General features: G+C 41.2%; 2 protein-coding genes across 5 annotated transcripts in view; one reads left to right on the forward strand and one right to left on the reverse strand.

The window, feature by feature from the left end:
• Positions 1 to 14279: 14279 nt before the first annotated feature.
• Positions 14280 to 17858, reverse strand: TIGD4 (tigger transposable element derived 4). The gene has a single exon (XM_071742951.1). It carries the CDS (start codon positions 17644 to 17646, stop codon positions 16105 to 16107), a length of 1542 nt encoding a protein of 513 aa, XP_071599052.1. The 5' UTR covers positions 17647 to 17858; the 3' UTR covers positions 14280 to 16104.
• Positions 17859 to 18368: 510 nt separating this feature from the next.
• Positions 18369 to 18589, forward strand: part of ARFIP1 (ARF interacting protein 1) — a 43983-nt gene continuing 43762 nt past the window's right edge. Inside the window, exon 1 of one of the 4 annotated variants that reach the window (XM_071742953.1) lies at positions 18369 to 18587. The gene's annotated coding sequence lies outside the window, so the exon portion shown is untranslated. The remainder of the gene's footprint in view (positions 18588 to 18589) is intronic. The other 3 variants (XM_071742954.1, XM_071742955.1, XM_071742958.1) reach the window with 3 other exon arrangements.

An 18589-nucleotide genomic window follows, 5' to 3' on the forward strand; every position in this document is an offset into this window, starting at 1 on the left:
TGCATCCACCTCCCCAAGACTGCCCTCTTACTGACTCAGGAACACATGAGGGTTCACCAGGGGCTCTAAGAATCATCTGTCACTGGATAAGAGCAACAGAGAAGCTCAACATTAAACCAAACATTTTCAATATTCTTTCTATATAGGGGTGGGCCTAGCCAGGGCTCACAATTTGGGCCTGGATCTAAATCATACCTGCCCCAAAGCAAGGAAGGTGGCTGCACCATAGGTTTGGCTTGTTTCATGTACAAATAAGTAGTACATCTGAAATTCACCCCTTTGAGTCCAGGAGAGCTTGCACCCCATTTTTTACACTGGAGAATCCCAGGTTTGAGCCATTCTATTTATTTGTGTAAAATTTTCCAGTAATAAATTCAGAAAGAAGAGAAGTATGCTGCCAGTGTAGCAGCTTCATGGTACTCCTAGACACTAATCTGTGTCAAAATGTCATGTCTGGTGAATTAGTTGAAGCTGGCAATGGTGAATCTTTCTGTTCAGATTGATGGGAGCTGCTGAAGTGACCAATTGTTGCTTTGCTTTTGCAGCTAATAATTTCTCTTAACACACAGATGCTTTTATAGGTCATCAGTTATAGTTTCTTAGTTTGTGGAGCTGAGAAATAGGTCAGTGATTCATTTAATGACCAGCTTGTTCATAGATTTAAAACAGCTGAATGATCAGGTTAACTGAAAATCTGATTACTTAGTATTGGCAATGTACGTTTATGCACTTCACAAAACAGTGGGGAAAAAAATCAAAACGAAGTTACAAAATTGCAGCTGAAAGACCGTAAAGAGGAACTCAGAGTTAAGAAACCACTGAGTAATGAATTAAATATTTCTAGGAGATATTCTCTAGTATAATGCCATAGCCATACATAGGCAATACTTGCCAGGCAGAAGTGTTTAAAGGTAAGACTTTCAAATGCTTGTAAGGTTTTCCCATTTAAAAATTACAGAAGACCCAAGCAGTGGTAACAGTGTCCCACCAATACAGATGCATTAAATTATGAAAGCCCAGAAATTGAGGCTACCCAGGCATTTCCTATGTGCTCAGAGCCACCATGGCTTTGTTTATTCTGTCAATGGGAAAACCAATAATCAGCCATTGGAGCAGCATGGACAAGGTCTGTCTGTTTTGATGATCATTGACATGGGCCTAGAGGCTGTTACTATTGTCTAGCCTCAGCTTTTCTTTAGCATTAGTCAATACTAGGCAAAGCCATGCTTTTTTAACAGTATTTTTATCCATTGATTAAAGCATAAAGGATGTGTTATCCTCACCATTTCCTCTCCACCTCCTTTCTGAGTTTTCCACTTTCCAGCACTCCATGAGCTGCAAACATTTTCTGTTTGTCCTGCCCTGTATTTTTGGCTTTTTTTGCCCCATTCTGTAGACTGATCCAAATTCTCTTACTGCATAACAGCCTAGCTGGAAAGACTGAAAAGGAAAAGAGGAAAGAACTTCCTGCTTTTACTTAGTATCTTTTTATCCTCTGTTTCTAATGCACAAGACTATATCCTCTGCTCCCTTCCATTCCTTCTGTACAGGTTGTAGCATTTCCCACTTGGATAACCAGCAACTGTTTTCTGACACACATTCAGGTAAGAGCTCATCCCCACACCTCAGAAGCAAGATAGCCACCCACTGGTGTGTACCCCATTAATGATTTCTAAGGCAAATCAAAGATAAGAAAATGTGACTTTGTGGCACATAACTTCTGTATGAAGACTTTAGTCATGCAGGGCATCTTGGCATTCAGTTGACTATTTTAATTTTAAAAAATTGTAGAGAAAGAGGAATGAGCTATTTTGGATGCTGCCAAATTTGACTGTCAGAGGAAGTCCATCCCCACCAGTGCCATCACACTTGGTCATTTCATAGGCCTCAGTGTATTCACTAGGATCCAGGATGCAACCTAGCAAAAAGAAATGTCTTTTCACAGGTGAGACAACTAAATTTTCTGTGTGTTTTCTGTTTATGTTACCCAGCTGGGAACATTTGCACATGCTTTTGGTACTGTTTCACTGATTTTTATGTTTTAAAGGGCGTTTCTGACTGCCTAGCCAGGCTATTTGCTAATGTTCTTTCCTAATCAGAGGAAGGTTTGCATCACTGAGATTACAGGATGTCATCAGTGTCACATTTTCAGAAAAACAGAGGTGTTTTGAAATACTGCTGCAACTTGACTCACACTTTTCTTGTTCCTTTCTCCTACAGCAACAATAACAACAGCTAAACTTTTAAGAGTGATGGAGCAAGCTGAGGGTTAGTGATAGGGCTTATATTATAAGCTCCTGCTAGTGCAGCTTGTCTGTCACAGATGTCAGCAGCTAATCTGCCTGCTCTGAAGGGCAGGCATGGGCTAGCACCAGTCCAATTCTGCTAGTCCCTTAGTGACTGATTTCAGCTTCTGACATTTGTTGAGAAAGGAAAAAGTTTTCCCAAAATCCCCCATGAAAGAATGGGAAATTGCATCCTATTGCAATTCACTGCAACATTAAAAAAATAACAAAATAAAATCCCCAAAGAAAAAAAGGGTTTGCAGAGCCCACAGGGATCTTCTCAAACCATCCTGAGTGCCAGTTGTAATGCTGCTTCTGTGGGCTGCAGAGATAAGTAAGAATTGCAGAATCAGGGCTAAGATCCACAGCATCCTTGTGCAGAAACCTCACGTGGATCTGGAACCACATCCACGGCTTCACTTATTTCAGAGCAAGCTCTGCTTGGGTGAGTTGTAGAAGTTAAAGCTCTCTCTCCAGTAAACTCTCTCAGTTCTGAATCAAATGAAAAGACAAGCTACGTTTTATTTCAGCTGCAGAGGTGCTTAAGAAAAAGATTTATACCTTTCCGAAGCCAATGCCACCAGTAAAAATTAGAACAATGAGATATTGGCCCTAACTGGATATCATAAAATAACGTAACTAAAATTAGAGTGATAATGAAAGCATAAAACTAAGTACCTGTCAGTTTTAAGTACCTCTCTGCTTAACTGGGCTTGTAAAATTCTGCTTTCTTTTATTGTCTTTTTCCTTATTTTCCTCCTTACATGTAACACAGGCCATTAAATCACACTTATAATATTTCTGAGACTGTAATAGGAAGAAAAGTAGAAAACTGTACTTGAAGATATCCAGAGGTTTGCATCTAAGCTTTCTTAAACAAGATGAAAAATGGATTCAAAGAGAGACTTTTAACAATGAAAAAACTCCTGAGAATGAGAGACCACAGGGCGCAGCAAGGGCACTGTCAGACTTCTAAAAAAGGGTAGCTGGAAACTTCATTTCTACTATTTTTTTGAAAGTGGCACACTGATTTTAAATTTTGCACATGTCAAAATCTTTCTAAGTTGTCTGTAAAATCCTAAGATGATGCTTACTATACTGTGGTGCTGACTGTGTTTTGAAATAAACTTCCTTCTGGTGTCTCAGCTTTTCTTTGGGCAAAACCCAAAGCTGAAGACTGCACTTCTGAAAGGATGACTTCTCTTCACCAAAGTCACCTTCTTATTCGGTCATTAGCAAAACACAGGATTGTTATGTTATGTGATGCAGGTGGGTCCTGCTAGCCTAGTGCAGGGCTTGTCCATGGAATCCTTCACCTACAACCTTCCAAGACTCCTACTGTTGAAATCTAGGTGAGACTCTGAGAGATGGATAAAGGTGGGATGAACCACCCAAAGTGCAGCTTCAGGGTTTGTTTTTTGGGTAAGCCTGTGCTTATCTCAGCTCAACCATCTTCACCATCCTTTCAGCAGCTAAATATTAAGAGCCTTGTCCCTACTTTGCAATGTCTGAGGGCTCCCAAGCTCTGGCAGCAACCACGCACCCACACCCTCTTTTGAACCCCAAACTGTTTTAACATGGAAAACCTTGATGGCTGAGCCACAAGGCTGTGCTCCCCCTTCATTTAAAAACTATTGAAACCACCCTTGTGAGATGTGAAGCCAACGAGCATCTCAGGTAAGCTACTGAGATCTGAACAATGCAATTCTGAAAAGCAAGTTTTCAGGCACTTTTATTTATTCTGCATTACTATTGCTGTGACAGAAATCTACAATTTATTAATCACTTCTGTTTGGGTCTTTTGAGGTCAGTAATGGAATGAAACTCAAACAAAACGCATCAGTTTTTAAAAGAGCTTTGGTCACTTCCCTGATCTCCTATGTATGAATAGATCAGGGCTTCATTTCTTTGCAGAGGAGCACAGGGAGTTATTAGTTAAAGGTTTGTCTCATTCTTGGAAATGAATTATGTAAATTATGTATTACAGTGCTTGGGTCTAAGCTGGAATTAGAGACTGAATGATTTAAATTGTCTGCAGGGTTGCAATGTTTCCCAAACACCTCTGGTATAAACAATACAAGATAAACTAATTTAAGGAACAAGTGGTTCATCAGGGCATTGCAACTCTGTGGGTGGGAGAGGGTCCCCTTCCACTCCTCAGCAGAGGTTTGGGAAGACACCTGACCAGAGGACCACAAAACTAAAGTTTCATTTGTATGGAAGCAATGAGCTGGGAGGAATGAATTGCTTCAGATGCCTCTCAGTGGGATGTGAGTGTGCTCAAATGCCTGTTCAGAGCAGGAGTTGACTGCAGCCTCCAGTATCAGGAATAAAGTATTTTTTGTAAGGATATGAGTGCAGAGGCACAGGAGGGGAGCAGACCTCACAGTTCAGACAGCCACAAGATGGCCAGTAAAACTGTACTGCTAAAAAAGAGTATCTGTGCAATTTGGAAAAACACTTCAGAAAAAGGAAATTTGCTGTGACTGTTCCTGGCAGCAAGAAAAGAAGAAACAGAGCCTGGGTATGCAGTGCAAGGAGCAAAGCCTTGTCTGGACACAGGCTTTCATGTGCCAGCTTAGTTAATTCATGCACAGTCAGCCACTTAAACAGGGGGAAAAGCTGTCAGCCAGAGAATTATCTGTACTGCGTCTTACACAGAGGTGCCTACTCATTAGCTGTCACTTTCAAGTCAGTGCTTGCTTAAGATTTGTCTTGAAAAAAACCCCACGGTGCTCTATAGAAATGGAAACATTTTTCTTGAAGAGACAAAAAAAAAAAAAAAAAAAAAAAAAAAAAAAAAAAAGCAAGATGGATGAACTAAAGGATTGAAAAAACAAACCTAAATCTACCTTGGGTGTATTCATTGGTGCCTTTAGTAAAATGAAAGGTAGAGAAACAAAGTACTTGAGAGGAAGTAAACTACATTTTAAAAACCCTTTTTATTTTTATTTCTAGGGTGCTTTGACTGACTGATTGACTATTTTCTCAGCTGTGAAGGATTCATAGGAAGAGACTAAAATCTGAAAAGCACAATCTTGCAGTATTACTCTACCATAAAAAACCACATCAGCACATCCAAACTGTAATGTGAGTACTAAGATTTTTCCAGCCACACCTTAAATATCTGAAGATAAACTTTGATGTCCTAAAATAATGCTGCTTAAATGTTGCTTGATACTTTTTTAGGCTGTGGCAGCTCTCATTTGATCCTCCCATCTGAGTCCTTTTCTCTAATCCTGAATTAAAATCTTCTCCGCTTTTTTCCTTTGCATATTTTCACTTTAATTATGAACTTTACTTCACAAATAGCTAATAATGAGTCCAGACTAAAAAGCAACATTAGAGACGAGGTTTTTTTAAAGCTTTTTAGATACCTAAAGATGCAAATAAGCACTAACTACTTTCAAGGGTATAGATACCTGATCTGGGGCAAGTTTGGTTCCTAGACTCTTTGTTTTCCTAGTTGGTCATTTAAATATCTTTAAATGATCTAACCTGGGTGACCAGTTCTAGTCCAGTGTTATGAGACACCCTTCAAAATCACAGAGTCCAGCTCCAGTCCTGTCTTAGCCCAGCTCTGCAGAAGTGGTGCACATGTTTGTGCATGTAAACTGTCCCAGTGGGATCAAAGTGACAGTGTCCAGCTGGGAACCAGACAGATATTATAGGAAAAGAGTGTAGTCTGCAGAGAATTTGTATTTATAATGCGTGTACAAACAAGAGGCTAAATTAAGGCTGTTTGCATGGCTTTCAGTCTGCATTTTGAGCATGTGCCTTTTTAACTTCAGGCCACTGTACAGAGGAGTGTTGGTGTTCCTGAAGACACTTTGCCTGCTCTCCCATTCCAGTGGAAACCAGGACTGGAGCAGTGACTATCACAGATGCTGACATGTAATGCATCCCTTTGTCTGTATGATTCTATTAAGCTCACAGATAGCTGACTCTACAAGTATTCCACAGTCTTTGCAATGCCAGGGATGCTATTGCAGAAATCTGTAAACTTCTGCACGGTACCTGAAATCATTCAGTCACCATGCTGAAACCCAGAAATTCTCATACTTTCACTCTCATTTTCAGTGTAGTGCAAGTAGTATCTTGCCTGAAATTCTTAATTTTTGGAAAACAGTACCCTGTCCCAGCACATGGTATATTTAATCACTGAGCAGCTCTTTGTGCAGGTGAGAATGTTGGGTTTTTTCACTTATCTAAAATGTCACAACCCAGACAGGGACATGCTGAGTGGAGTTATGGCAGAAAGCACAACTTCTCAGCAACCTGTCTTTAAAACTGTCAGTTCAGTATAGCTGACTACTATAGAGCTGCAAGCCTGCCTGAAAAAAAATAATCATGTTTGTCTTTTCTGATATTTTATTTTTGTTTCCTTCTCTTTGAGATACCACCTTTCTTCATTTCTCTTGAGAAAATATGCTGGTTTATTGAGTGGTTGGAGTAAGTTTGTGTGTTCATTCACTTCATTTCGTCTCAATAAACAGAATGGCTCCATATTTATGTTGCAATACAGACAGCACTTAACAAAACTTTAAGAATTTGATTAAGTTGTACAAGTGCTGAGTTCACAAAAACATCACTTAAGGAAACCTCATATTTGTATCAGTTGTACAAATGCTGAGTTTGCCAAAATACAGTCAGTTGTCTATGTCTCCTTCCTCTTGCTTCAGCTGGGTTCCAAGCAGCTGGGTTAGATGTGCTGTAGCTCACCGGTGTTGGGTTAGTATTAATGGCTGGTAATGAAACCCATGATGGAAAGACTTGTAGGTATGATCCAATAGGAAACAGAGTCTTTCTAGAAGCTAATGTATAAGCCCTCTGTTAATCTATTTAGATTCTGACTACTTATTTGGGAATTTTTACATCTCCTACGATGTCTGCAAAGGTCAATCCACACACAGCCTGAGTCCACAACCCCCTTGAAAGTCAGTGAGGGCAGATCTCCACCCTAAATTCTTATAATTGCATATTCAGGTGGAGAGACTAACATGGAGTTCATCTGAGGTCCACAACTCATTCTTTTCCCTTTAGAGCTGGAAACACTTTTAGGAAATGCAGATATCTGGAACTCAAAAAAAGCAAAAAGATGTCTGCCAAATATAGGAGCTATATTTAAAGCCTGTAAGTCAGGCAAGTGGGTGGCATGAAACTATCTCATGTTTCTGAAACTGGGGGCCCGATCAGATCAGACAGGCAGCTGATGGGAAACTTTTAATCCCCAAGGAGCTGGAATGGCAGACAGGGAGGAAAGTGCAGGAAGAATTTTTAAAAGCAAACCAGTACCTGCATTTCTGCTTTCTGAAGATGTAATCTCACAACTATGTGCCTTGCCTGAGGAGTCAGCATCCTAGCAAGAGGCTGGCTCAGCCCCCTTGGGAGGCAGAGCAGCACTTACACCTCCCGCTGGTTGGAGCGTATGGGCTGTTTTCCATAAATTGCAGCATTTCTTCCTAATCCTTGCTGACAAATATGCTGGCAAACACTAGCAGAGCTCTCCACAGAGAAGGCAGTTTGAAATCACCATATTGCCTCCTGTGAGACTGAACCAGTGCCATCCAGTGCAAGGGATCCCTTCTGTGGGATGGGTGAGAGGACAAAGAAATATGAAGGAAGTTTTAAATTCATAAAGCTATCTAATCCCCCTTCTAAATAATCCCTTAGAAAGCTTACATTAATGTAAATTTCATATAATCTCATTGTCCAGGACAATATCTGCCATTCCAGTATTAGTCCTCAACAGATCAACACAGTGAATGCAGGTATTTAAATAGGAACACAGCTTTGCAGCTGCACATCACGTCTGGGCACAGGTACCGGTGTGGGCGTTGTTAGGGAACGGTCAAGTTCTTTTATTTACCTCAAGCCTCTTGGTTGCTATTTAACCATGAATATTTAAGCTGCAATCACCAGATGGTTTCCAACCATCCAGGCATTAACTTTGCTAAATTCGCTCCTGTTAGCAGCAGTGGGCAAGCTGCATGACTGTAGCAATCTGCATTGTGACTTAGGGGACTGTATAAGTATGGTGCTACTATAGTACTACTACTACCCCTTGTAGTAATGCTGCTAAGTCCACATGGAATGAGTAAAGGCCAGGTAATTAAGATGACATCAAGACCTACAAGCTTCATTATGCTTTTACTTCAGTTTCACCCTCTGTAGTTCTGGCTTCTGCTGCCAACTTCTACGTGCTAAGTGACGTTGCAAAATGGCAGGAAAACATCAGACCCTAAATCTCTTACAGTTCGTAAAAGGATCTTTTTCCCTTTTTGAAGAACTATGGTTTGTTAATGGGGCATGTGGGGAAAGCACTTCTGATGAGGCATAGGACAGTCCCTTTATAATCATTATACAAGCAGAGCCAAGAACCTGTAGTTCTGTCTGCCTGTACTTGTCTTTTCTGTCTTGCTGTTGCATGCCTACAGCTTATGCTACATTTGCTCCTGCTACTCTGCACTTACTGTAGATGTACTGTGTCTGGTGACCCTCACTTCTTGCAGGGAGATGAGGGTCTGTCTCTTCTAGAATTTGACTTGTAATGTTTGTCTCTGCCATGTGTTGAATGTGCATCCAACAGTCTTTGCCACATTTTCTCAGAAATGGAAAACTGGTATAGTTCAAGCCAGCTCTTCAAAAATAGTTCTGTAGTCATTGGTGACTTGCAGTAAGTTGTAGTAAGTACCTCTTTAACTCAGAGATCCCAAGTCTATACCAAAAAATGTCTCTTGGTAGCTTCTGAAATGCCACGCCACATTTCCAAGCTTGTCCAGCTCTTCCTGCAAAATCTGGGCTCTACAGAAGTACTGCTCTTACACACAAATGCTGTGTCAGGCTGGCTCTGTCTCTAGGCAAATTTCTGTTTGCTTACTGAATGTGGATGAGCCCTGGGTGGTGCAGTGCCATATGGTTTTCACAGATCATGCCTCCTCAGGTCTGGGAAAAAAAAGCCTTGTGTCAATTAATTTCACAGCAGAGCTGAATTATGATCAGCCATTCCTTGCCATCCTAAAGTCAGACAATCTGTGGTGATATCTCTTGTATTAATTTCTGTGGCTAATTTGTATGTGGATGTAGAAACTTTCAGAAGACTTCAAATATTGATTTTGAAGAAAAAGTTCTGCTTAAGCTGTGTTACAAGCACTCCTCAGTTTCCTTCAGGGATACTCAGTGAACCAAGAGCTCTCCTTTTAACTCCCTTTTTTTATGATCTACCTGCTTTTCTCCATGATCTCAGGCCAAGTGGGCTGGCCATAAATCCAAACAGGGCATAAATATCTGAAAACTTACAAACAGCTATTGAAATAGGAAGAATTGGAGTAAAAATAAGCAATAAAAAATGGAAAATTCAAATTAAAACCTTGATAGAAGCTTGCTGATGCCTGAGCTGGCTTTCAATCTAATTTATTTTATGCAATATTGTAACATGTTTAGCTGTGTTAAAAAAGCCTAAGTCTTTCTTTGTGAAGGCTTTCTTGTGGTTTTATTCTTTTTACTTAAAAAAAGCTTTAAAAATTTATCAGATTCATGCTGGTGACCAGGAGCACAAAAGAAAGCACTTGGAAGTACTAGGGATAAAGAATGGGAGGGAAAAAAAATACAAAAAGGGAAAATAATAATTTAGGGAAAATAACATACTTTCAATCAATACACAATCTTTTGATCTAAGGGTATCAGAAAGCTACAGCAAGTAAAATAGGAAGTAAAAAACTGGTTGTGTCCAGAAACAGTTAAATATTTGATTTTGCTAAAGAGAAACAGACACTGAATCATGGAAAGGAGGAAAAGAGAGTTTGAAATATAAACATTGGATGGGCCCAGTGAAAGTGAAGAAAATAAAGATCCAAGGAGTTGAGGTTAGGGGTATGGTATTTAGAAATCTAAAAGTGAACTGTGGCAAGGATGCTATACAGGCAGATAAGGGTAAGAAGTGAAAGAGAAAAGGGAATAGTTTAGATTTGAAGATACTAAATGTCAAATTGAGACTCTCAAAAGTACAGCTCAGAAGGGACCACTGACAGAAGGAAAAAAATGAGACACCTGAAAGGAGGGGAAGACTACACTTTTTATTACCAATTCTCTCAGACACTCAAGGCAACTGCAGGAAAAAGCACTGCTCATCCTCCTCTACAAAAAGAAAAGACAAAAAGAAATATGGACATACAAAATGTCCTCAGCTAAATGAAGCAAGAATTTGGGAAGGCCACTAAATACAGCAAAGGAGAAATTAGGGCCTGAGGTCACGAGCACATGTACCAAAAGGGTGATACCAGCTGAGACATGAGATGGTTCAAAAATACCACCTGCAAAAGTTAATATTAGAAATAGGGAAAGTAAGGAGAAAAGCAGCTTGCCAGAAGGTTGTACCAACAGTCTTAACATTAGCACTGCAGTTATTGGGATATTAGTCAACATATAATCATGGAAGGCAATGGATTAAAAAAAAAGTGGAAGGAGAAAGAGATACATTTTTGATTAGCAAAATATCATCTTGTATCATTTATACACCTTAGACATATGAAGCCCCAAAACTGCCAGAAGAAGAGCAGTGGCTTCAGTAAGTTGTCCCATTGTGTGCGTGACGTGGTGGGTGACAGACTGGATCCAGGTTTCTCAGACAGGTGAGTTCCTATCCCAGTGATTATAACCAAGCTCTTGCACAGGCACACAGAGCAACACAAATGTAGGAGAAGTGGAGGATGCAAACCAGCTCTGGAGCTCACCTCCATCGTGACATGGCCAGTGACATGGCCAGCATGACAATTTGCATGGATTGGAGCTACAGGTGTGGTGAGGGGACTGACCTGTTCCCCTTGCAGGGAAGTCATGACAGAGGTAGGATGGCATGAAAACTTAGGAAGGCTTTCAGCTGAAATATTTTAAAACAAAGTAAGACATTCTAAAAACTGATGTAAATATGGCATCTTCTCACTTAGCAGGTCTGGTAATTCATTCATTTTGCTGATCACAATGATTTGTAAATTATATTTTTTCATTCTGCTCAAGCAGCAAAGGTGACTGCTATGGAAAAGTTAGCAAGGCCCTGCAGCTTTTCCCACCCTGCCTTCACCCCAAAGTTGCAGGGTGACTGACAGAGTTAAACAGCTACAGCTGTAACAGAGAAAATACATCTCAAATGGAGTAGCTCAACAAGCAAGAAAGGCAGTGGGCACTGGGCTATGCTTGCATTAGAAATCTCATATAACAACTACGTGGTTATACCACAGCAAGTTATATCAGTAAAACAGAATCACATCTCCACACATCACCACTCTAGAAATGCAAAAGCAGTGGACAAAACAAGCTGTCAGGCATAAAATTGTTATATTTTAAAATGCTGCAAATATTTGTCTATTGTTAATAACTGTATTGATAGAAGTACATTGTCACTCATCACAGTGCAACATTTTCAACTAGAAGAGAGTTTTTTGCTTAAGTTTTGATTGATTTTGGCCCTGATTTTACAGAACTGAACCTCTCAAATAGTCGTATTAAAACATCTAGATACAAATAATGACTTCCTTGCTTAAATATAAAATATCTTCTTTGGTGATAGCCCAATAAGAGCTTTACAAAGTCCTCTTTGAACAATTGCCTCCTAAAAATAGGAAACACCAACTTTTACTGATATTAAAGGAAGAAAATAATGTGAAATGCTGTCATTGTATGGCATGTGCTTGCCTGGTCACCCCATGGATTAGTTTCCTGTTGATCAGACTAATATTAGTTCTTCCATTTTAGTGAACACAACCACCAAAAATATACTACCACTAGTACTTTACTGTTATAATTTAATTGATATTTATTAAATTGTTGCAGTTAAATTTGATTAAATCAGTTCCTACTGTTCATTGAAAAATTGGTTGCCTACCTGAGTGGTGGAGAGTACAATGAAAAATAAAATTTCTTGAATTTAATACTTGCATATGATTGCTGTTCTCTACTCTAGGGACATTAGCTACTGATCAGGCATTTCTAAAATTTAAAATCGCTAAAGATTCTGCATGTTTGAGACTATAATTCTCAATCTTCACATAATAAATAATGAGAAACCATCTACTTGTTTACTCCCTCTAGATTAATTAGCTATCAAAATGTCACAGACCCTGGGTATAGAGGCACACATGGATTGCTTTCCTATAAATCCCTGACTGCTCTCACTCTTCTGTTTTTGCCTGAAGGTGCAAAAACTTGTTAAAGTAATTTCTTTTTACTTTTAGGGGTGAGTAATGCTCCTTTGAGTAATAATTTTAAAAGAGGATGTAGCTTTAGAATCATAGAATTGGCTGGGTTGGAAGGGACCTCAGAGATCATCAAGTCCAACCCTTGATCCACTACCGCTGCAGTTCCCAGCCCATGGCACTGAGTGCCACATCCAGTCTCTTTTTAAATATCTCCAGGGATGGAGAATCCACCACTTCCCTGGGCAGCCCATTCCAATGCTTGATCACCCTCTCAGTAAAGAAATTCTTTCTAATGTCCAACCTAAACCTCCCCTGGCACAACTTGAGGCCGTGCCCTGGTGGGCATCCAGGACCACACAAAACAGTAACACACACAAAAATCAGAAATAGTGTAGCATTTATTAACATTTTCAAATGCAGACATATTTTGAAAAGCATACTTAGTTTCACATATTACTCATCTCAAGATGAGTAATGATTTTATTATCTCAAATACACGTTTCAATTTTATTTTATTTCTATTTTGGCCTCCTTTGCAAGGTACTTATATTCTTAGAACTATAATTTCAGTTCACACCTGCAGAAGTAACTTTGGGTTACTGAAAGTGACTTTGCTGACTTGATGCCAAAATACAATAATTACTATTGAACTATAACATGAAGTAGAAAAGCATACAGGAAGAAGTTCACAGTTACCCAAACTAATAGCTTAAGTATTAAAGCAAACTAAAGCTTTGGTAAATTGTCTTTTGTAGAAAAAAAGTTCCTTTTAACATATGATGCAGTCATAGAATCATAGAATCCTAGGGGTTGGAAGGGACCTTGAAAGATCATCTAGTCCAACCCCCCCTGCCAGAGCAGGGCCCCCTAGAGTACATCGCCTAGGAACGTGTCCAGGCGGGTTTTGAATGTCTCCAGTGAAGGAGACTCCACAACCCCCCTGGGCAGCCTGTTCCAGGGCTCTGTCACCCTTACAGTAAAAAAATTTTTTCTGATATTCAACTTGAACCTCCTATGCTCCAATTTACACCCATTACCCCTTGTCCTATCACTGGTCACCATTGAGAAAAGCCTAACTCCATCTCCCTGACACTCACCCCTTACATATTTGAAAACATTGATGAGGTCACCCCTCAGTCTCCTTTTCTCCAAACTAAAGAGACCCAGCTCCCTCAGCCTTTCCTCATAAGGGAGATGCTCCACTCCCTTAATCATCTCAGTAGCTCTGCGCTGGACTCTTTCAAGCACTTCCCTGTCCTTCTTGAACTGAGGGGCCCAGAACTGGACACAATAATGTTCTTGTGCTTCCTCCAGAAGATACTACACTGGACATAAAAAGCCAGTCTCCTGGTGGTTTACCTAGACAATGCAAAAAACCAAAATCTCTGGCTCAAACTGTGTACACAGGGTGAAACAACATTTACATAGCACACCACTTCCTTTTTCACTGCTAGCATTTCCCATCTGAGGAGTCTGCATTTCCCCAGGAACAAACACCTGAAATAGCAACAAGCTTCAAAATGGATCTCACATTCTCTCTTTGTCTATAAATGTGACCAAAATCCAAGTGAAAAGAAATATTTGGGCTCCTAAATAATTTTCAAAGCTATAATGCCAGAACATAAAATGTCTGACCTAATAATAATTTCAGTGAGTGATCTGAGCTTGGCTTCTCAGAATGAGCTCAGAGGCCAGAAGAAGTCATGCATTCCTTAAAGATACAGGATTTCACTGGGTTGTATGTTTTTTAAAGCAAGTTCTACAATTCACTTTCAAAGTCCAGGCCAAATTAGCGAAGTCCAGGCCAAATTAGTAAATCCCTCCTGTTGTTTTCATCAGGGAATATGAAAGTACTCAGTAATACACTTTGCCATCAGCTAACGATGTTATTTTGTATCTCCTGATCTTCTAAGCCTCATCTTGCAAAGATGACTCGTCCTGCAGATCAAGCCCCTGTTCAGCCCAGATTTACTGCTTCTTTTCACAAATCCTTCTCACACAGATCAACACTTTCACACTCAGAATTCTCCTAGAAGGAAAGAGAGTCTCTTCATCTGAATCCGGGGCCAAAAAGATCCACATGGAGTTGAATCTTAAAGAACATCCACATTGACTGTACCAAGACTACAAACATTTCCTTAAGCTGCCTTTGACAGGCAAAGCTGTTGCAAAGAAAACCATGAATTTAAAATCAAAACATTGCTGTAGAAAAATTATCTGTAGTGGGATTTAGATGAACTTCAAATAAGCTTAGCCAAAATAAAAAGCTTTTTTCATAAGCTTGTTCTAAAGCACTTCAGCAAGCAAAATGTGTTGATTAACTTGACGCAGCTTCCAAATTTTAAATAATTTGCATCTGTATTTGAACAAAATAAATATTTAACAGATACAATACAGAAGGCTCCCTCTTTCATAGAATTTACAAATATCAGTGTAGAACTTTATTTATTGGAATTCCAATTTACATTTCTTATCATCAGAATACCCTTTGGATGGAGTTCACTTCAGATATTGCATAGTAAGAAATCAGAAGCTTGTGGGTTTTTTTTTTTCAGTAAAACCTTCACACATTTTAGCCACAGGCATTTTTTTCACACACCTCCCCCCCCAAATTTTCAGTCTTCCAACAGCTTGATATGTTATCTGAAATGCTTTTAAAAATGGATAAACTGTCCTCCACCAGAAAGAACAATAAACAAAGCTTTAGGCAAACTGGTGCAGCCTGAAGATTCAAGTTAGAGACTGCAGAGACTGCAGTGCTTGTGGTTTAATTATAGGCACCATAATAGATTCTTTTTTACACAGGCTTCCTAAAGAGCTTCCATAAAATATTTTATTCTCCCTCTAAAATGGAAAAATTACTATCTCTAACTTAAGAAAAAAAATAGTAGAAATGGAAAATACTTAAAACAGATTCTGAAAAAAGCCACAAAGAGCACGTCACAAACAAATTGAGATTTTTGGCTCTGATCTGATTACATTGCATGAACCCCACAGTTGAAGCTGTGTAAATGTACTGTGATTTACTGAACTTCCCACAGCATTCATGTGATCAGCACCCCTGTTACTGGTAACTATAACAGTGAACTGCACTGGTGCTTTGACTCCCACAGCAAAGCCTGGAAGTACAGTAAAGAAAACAGCAGCTCAGTAAGGTTTTGTTATTGCATAAGGTGGTATTTTTCTGTATTTACTGCAGAAATATGTGGAGCTGCACTGAAGGACCTATACCAAATACCAAAAAGGCTGAAAGGGAGAGAATGACCTTCCTTTTTGACCTCTTCAAAGACCAAGTAAAGGTTTGCCTTTTGACTCTCAAATAAATGAGTACACCACTTCTGTGTATCCACGAGCTGCTTTAAAAAACAAAACACAAACCTGCTAACTTTCTTCTGTTCTTCATCTGCTGCAAAAATACAGTTAATTTTGTGTTCTAATTTTATGAAAAATTTCAGTTCATAGCCCTTTTTCATAATTTCAAATTTCTTTCCTTATGTATAGCTATGGACCTGAGCAAGACACACCAGAGGACATCACAGCAACACTTTGCTATTGAACTGCCTATTTTTGTTTACTTATATAAGTCTTTTTTTTCACTTACATGCTTCCACACTTGGCTAAAATATTTATTTACACACTGCATGTTGAATAAAGTTCTCCAGATCAGCTAGGGAATCATGAAGAGAATCATTTGTGTCTTGGCTTCTGAGAAACTTTCGAAGGGTATCTAAAGCACTCAGAGCCTCATGTTTTGATGGTAAAGGCTGTTGAGCTCCTTGAAACCGATCACCTTCATCCTCATCTTCATCACCAACAAAATTCCCAGCTTTATCTGATGTGCTTTCTTTGACATACATCCTTTCACTGTTTGTGGGCATTTCACAAGTTGCCAAACCATCATCTAGAGCTGCATATTCCTCCAAAGATAAACCTCCTGGGAACTCCACTCCAGCTGCCTGAGCATGTGCAATCAAATCGAAATCACTTTCATCCTCTGTGTGGCTTCCATTTTCATTGGCTTCCAATTTGAACCCTGTTTCATTGTAGCTTTTTACAACAGCCTCTGGTGTCACTGTCCTCCAGCACAGGTGCAACATCTCAATTGCATCAAGAAGAGTCAGCATAAACTCTTTATTACCTTCTACACAGTCAACAAATTTCTTGATAAGGCAGCGCCTGTATTTTACCTTCAGACTTCTGACAGCTCCGTGTTTTGTAGCTGTACATGAAGAAGCACCTGGAGGAGAGAACACTAACTTGACAGACTTCAGGTTCTTCACTTCTGCATGAGCAGGGAGAGAATCAACAAGAATAACCACTTGTCTCTGCTGTGCTTGAAATCTGTCATCAAGTTTATGCACCCACTGTTCAAACACTTCCAGAGTCATCCACGCCCTATCGTTTGCTTCATAATCTACAGGGAGTGACTTCACATCTTTGAAGCAGCGTGGACTTTTGCTTTTTCCTATAACGAGCAAACGAAGCTTCTCAGAGCCATCCAAATTTGTGCCCACCACTACAGTTATTCTCTCTTTGCTTAGTTTACCTACAGAACAAGTTTCCCCTTTAAAGGCAAATGTGTTGTGTGGTAACATCTGGTACAACAATCCAGTCTCCTGTATATAAAATATATTTTTTGGCTGATAATCATTTAAATAACAATGAAGAACGTTTTGGTACCAAAGAGCTGGAGCATCCACTGCAGTAGAAGCAGCTGCTTCTACAGGTGGTGGAGCTCTGAAAACTAAACCGTACCTTGACTTAAAACGATCGAGCCAACCATTACTGCATTTGAAATCACTGTGTCCCAGCTGCTGGGCAAAGTCATTAGCCTTGAGCCGCAGCATCGGACCATTCACCGGCACGTTCAGGCACTGAGCAATCCTGTACCACTTCATCAGTGCCTCCTCCAGGTCAGTATAAAAAGCAGTCCTTAGTCTTTTTCTTTTAGGATCAAATCGTAAAGATTCGAATGCTTCCAGAACTTTTTCTTTATTCTTCATAATTGAAGACAAGGAATTCTTCTTTATGCCATATTTGGCCGCGATGTCTGCCTTTTTCTTGCCGCTCTCCACAGCGCTTATGATGTCAATTTTTTCCTCAATCGATATGCTTTTTTTCCTCCTCACGACGGGCTGGGGCAAAGGACTCCCTGAAGCCTCTGCCATGGTACCGAGCGCGGTCTTCCAGGCGCGGACATCCGCTCCGGGGCAGTCCGGCTCCCGTTCTGCCGATGGGTTCGGTTTTCAAGCCCGCGCTCTGACCTCAGGGGCATGGCACTTGGCAGAGGCAGGAGCAGCCTCCCGATTCCACCCGGCACAGGCACGCCAGCGCCCCAAAGCTTCGCTCTGCCAACGCCTTGGCCGGGAGCGGGCTCCTCACCTCAGCCCGGGGGCTCCTCACCTCAGCCCGGGGCCGCCGCCAGCACCCCGCAGCAGGCCCGGAGGCGCCTGAGGAGCCTGCTCCGCACCTCCAAGGATGGACACGGACGGTGCCACCGCAGTGACCGGTGTCCCCACAGCCCCCCCCCTCCCCGACACACAGCGGCCTTCCCTCAGAGAAGCCGCCACGTCCCCACGTCCCTCCAGCGAAGGGGCCCCGAAGCCCCTCGCCGCCGCCTCCCTGCCTCTGGGCACTTGTCAGTGTGTGTTTGTGTGTGTGTGTGTGTGTGTGTGTGTGCCCCTTCCCCCGAGCCGGGCCACTCTTCCAGAGGCCTCCACAGGGCGGTAGTATGGAACCAGCGCCGGTAGAAGAGGAGGGTCGGGTCGGATCGGGTTGGGCCGGGTCGTGTCGGCGTTATCGCTGGGGGGGTGAGGAGAGGAGGCCTGAGCTCCGGTTGCCATGGCTACAGCTCGGAGGGCAGAGACCATAGACACGGGCTCCGCAGCCTAGAGAGGCCGCAGCTCTCCACACCACCGCGGCGGAGCAGCCGTCAGCCGCATTTCCGGCCAAGCGCTTCCGGCTCCTGCTGGTACCGGAGGAGGAAGAAAATAAAGCCGGAGAGGGGGCCCCGGCCGCTCCCTGCCCGGCTTCTTTCTTCCCCCTCTTCCTCCCTCCCTTCGCCTCCCTCAGCACGACGCCTTCGGGGCCGAAGCGGCGCCGCCGGCAGGT

This window comes from Heliangelus exortis, chromosome 4 (assembly GCF_036169615.1).
Source record: "Heliangelus exortis chromosome 4, bHelExo1.hap1, whole genome shotgun sequence".
Taxonomy (NCBI): domain Eukaryota; kingdom Metazoa; phylum Chordata; class Aves; order Apodiformes; family Trochilidae; genus Heliangelus; species Heliangelus exortis.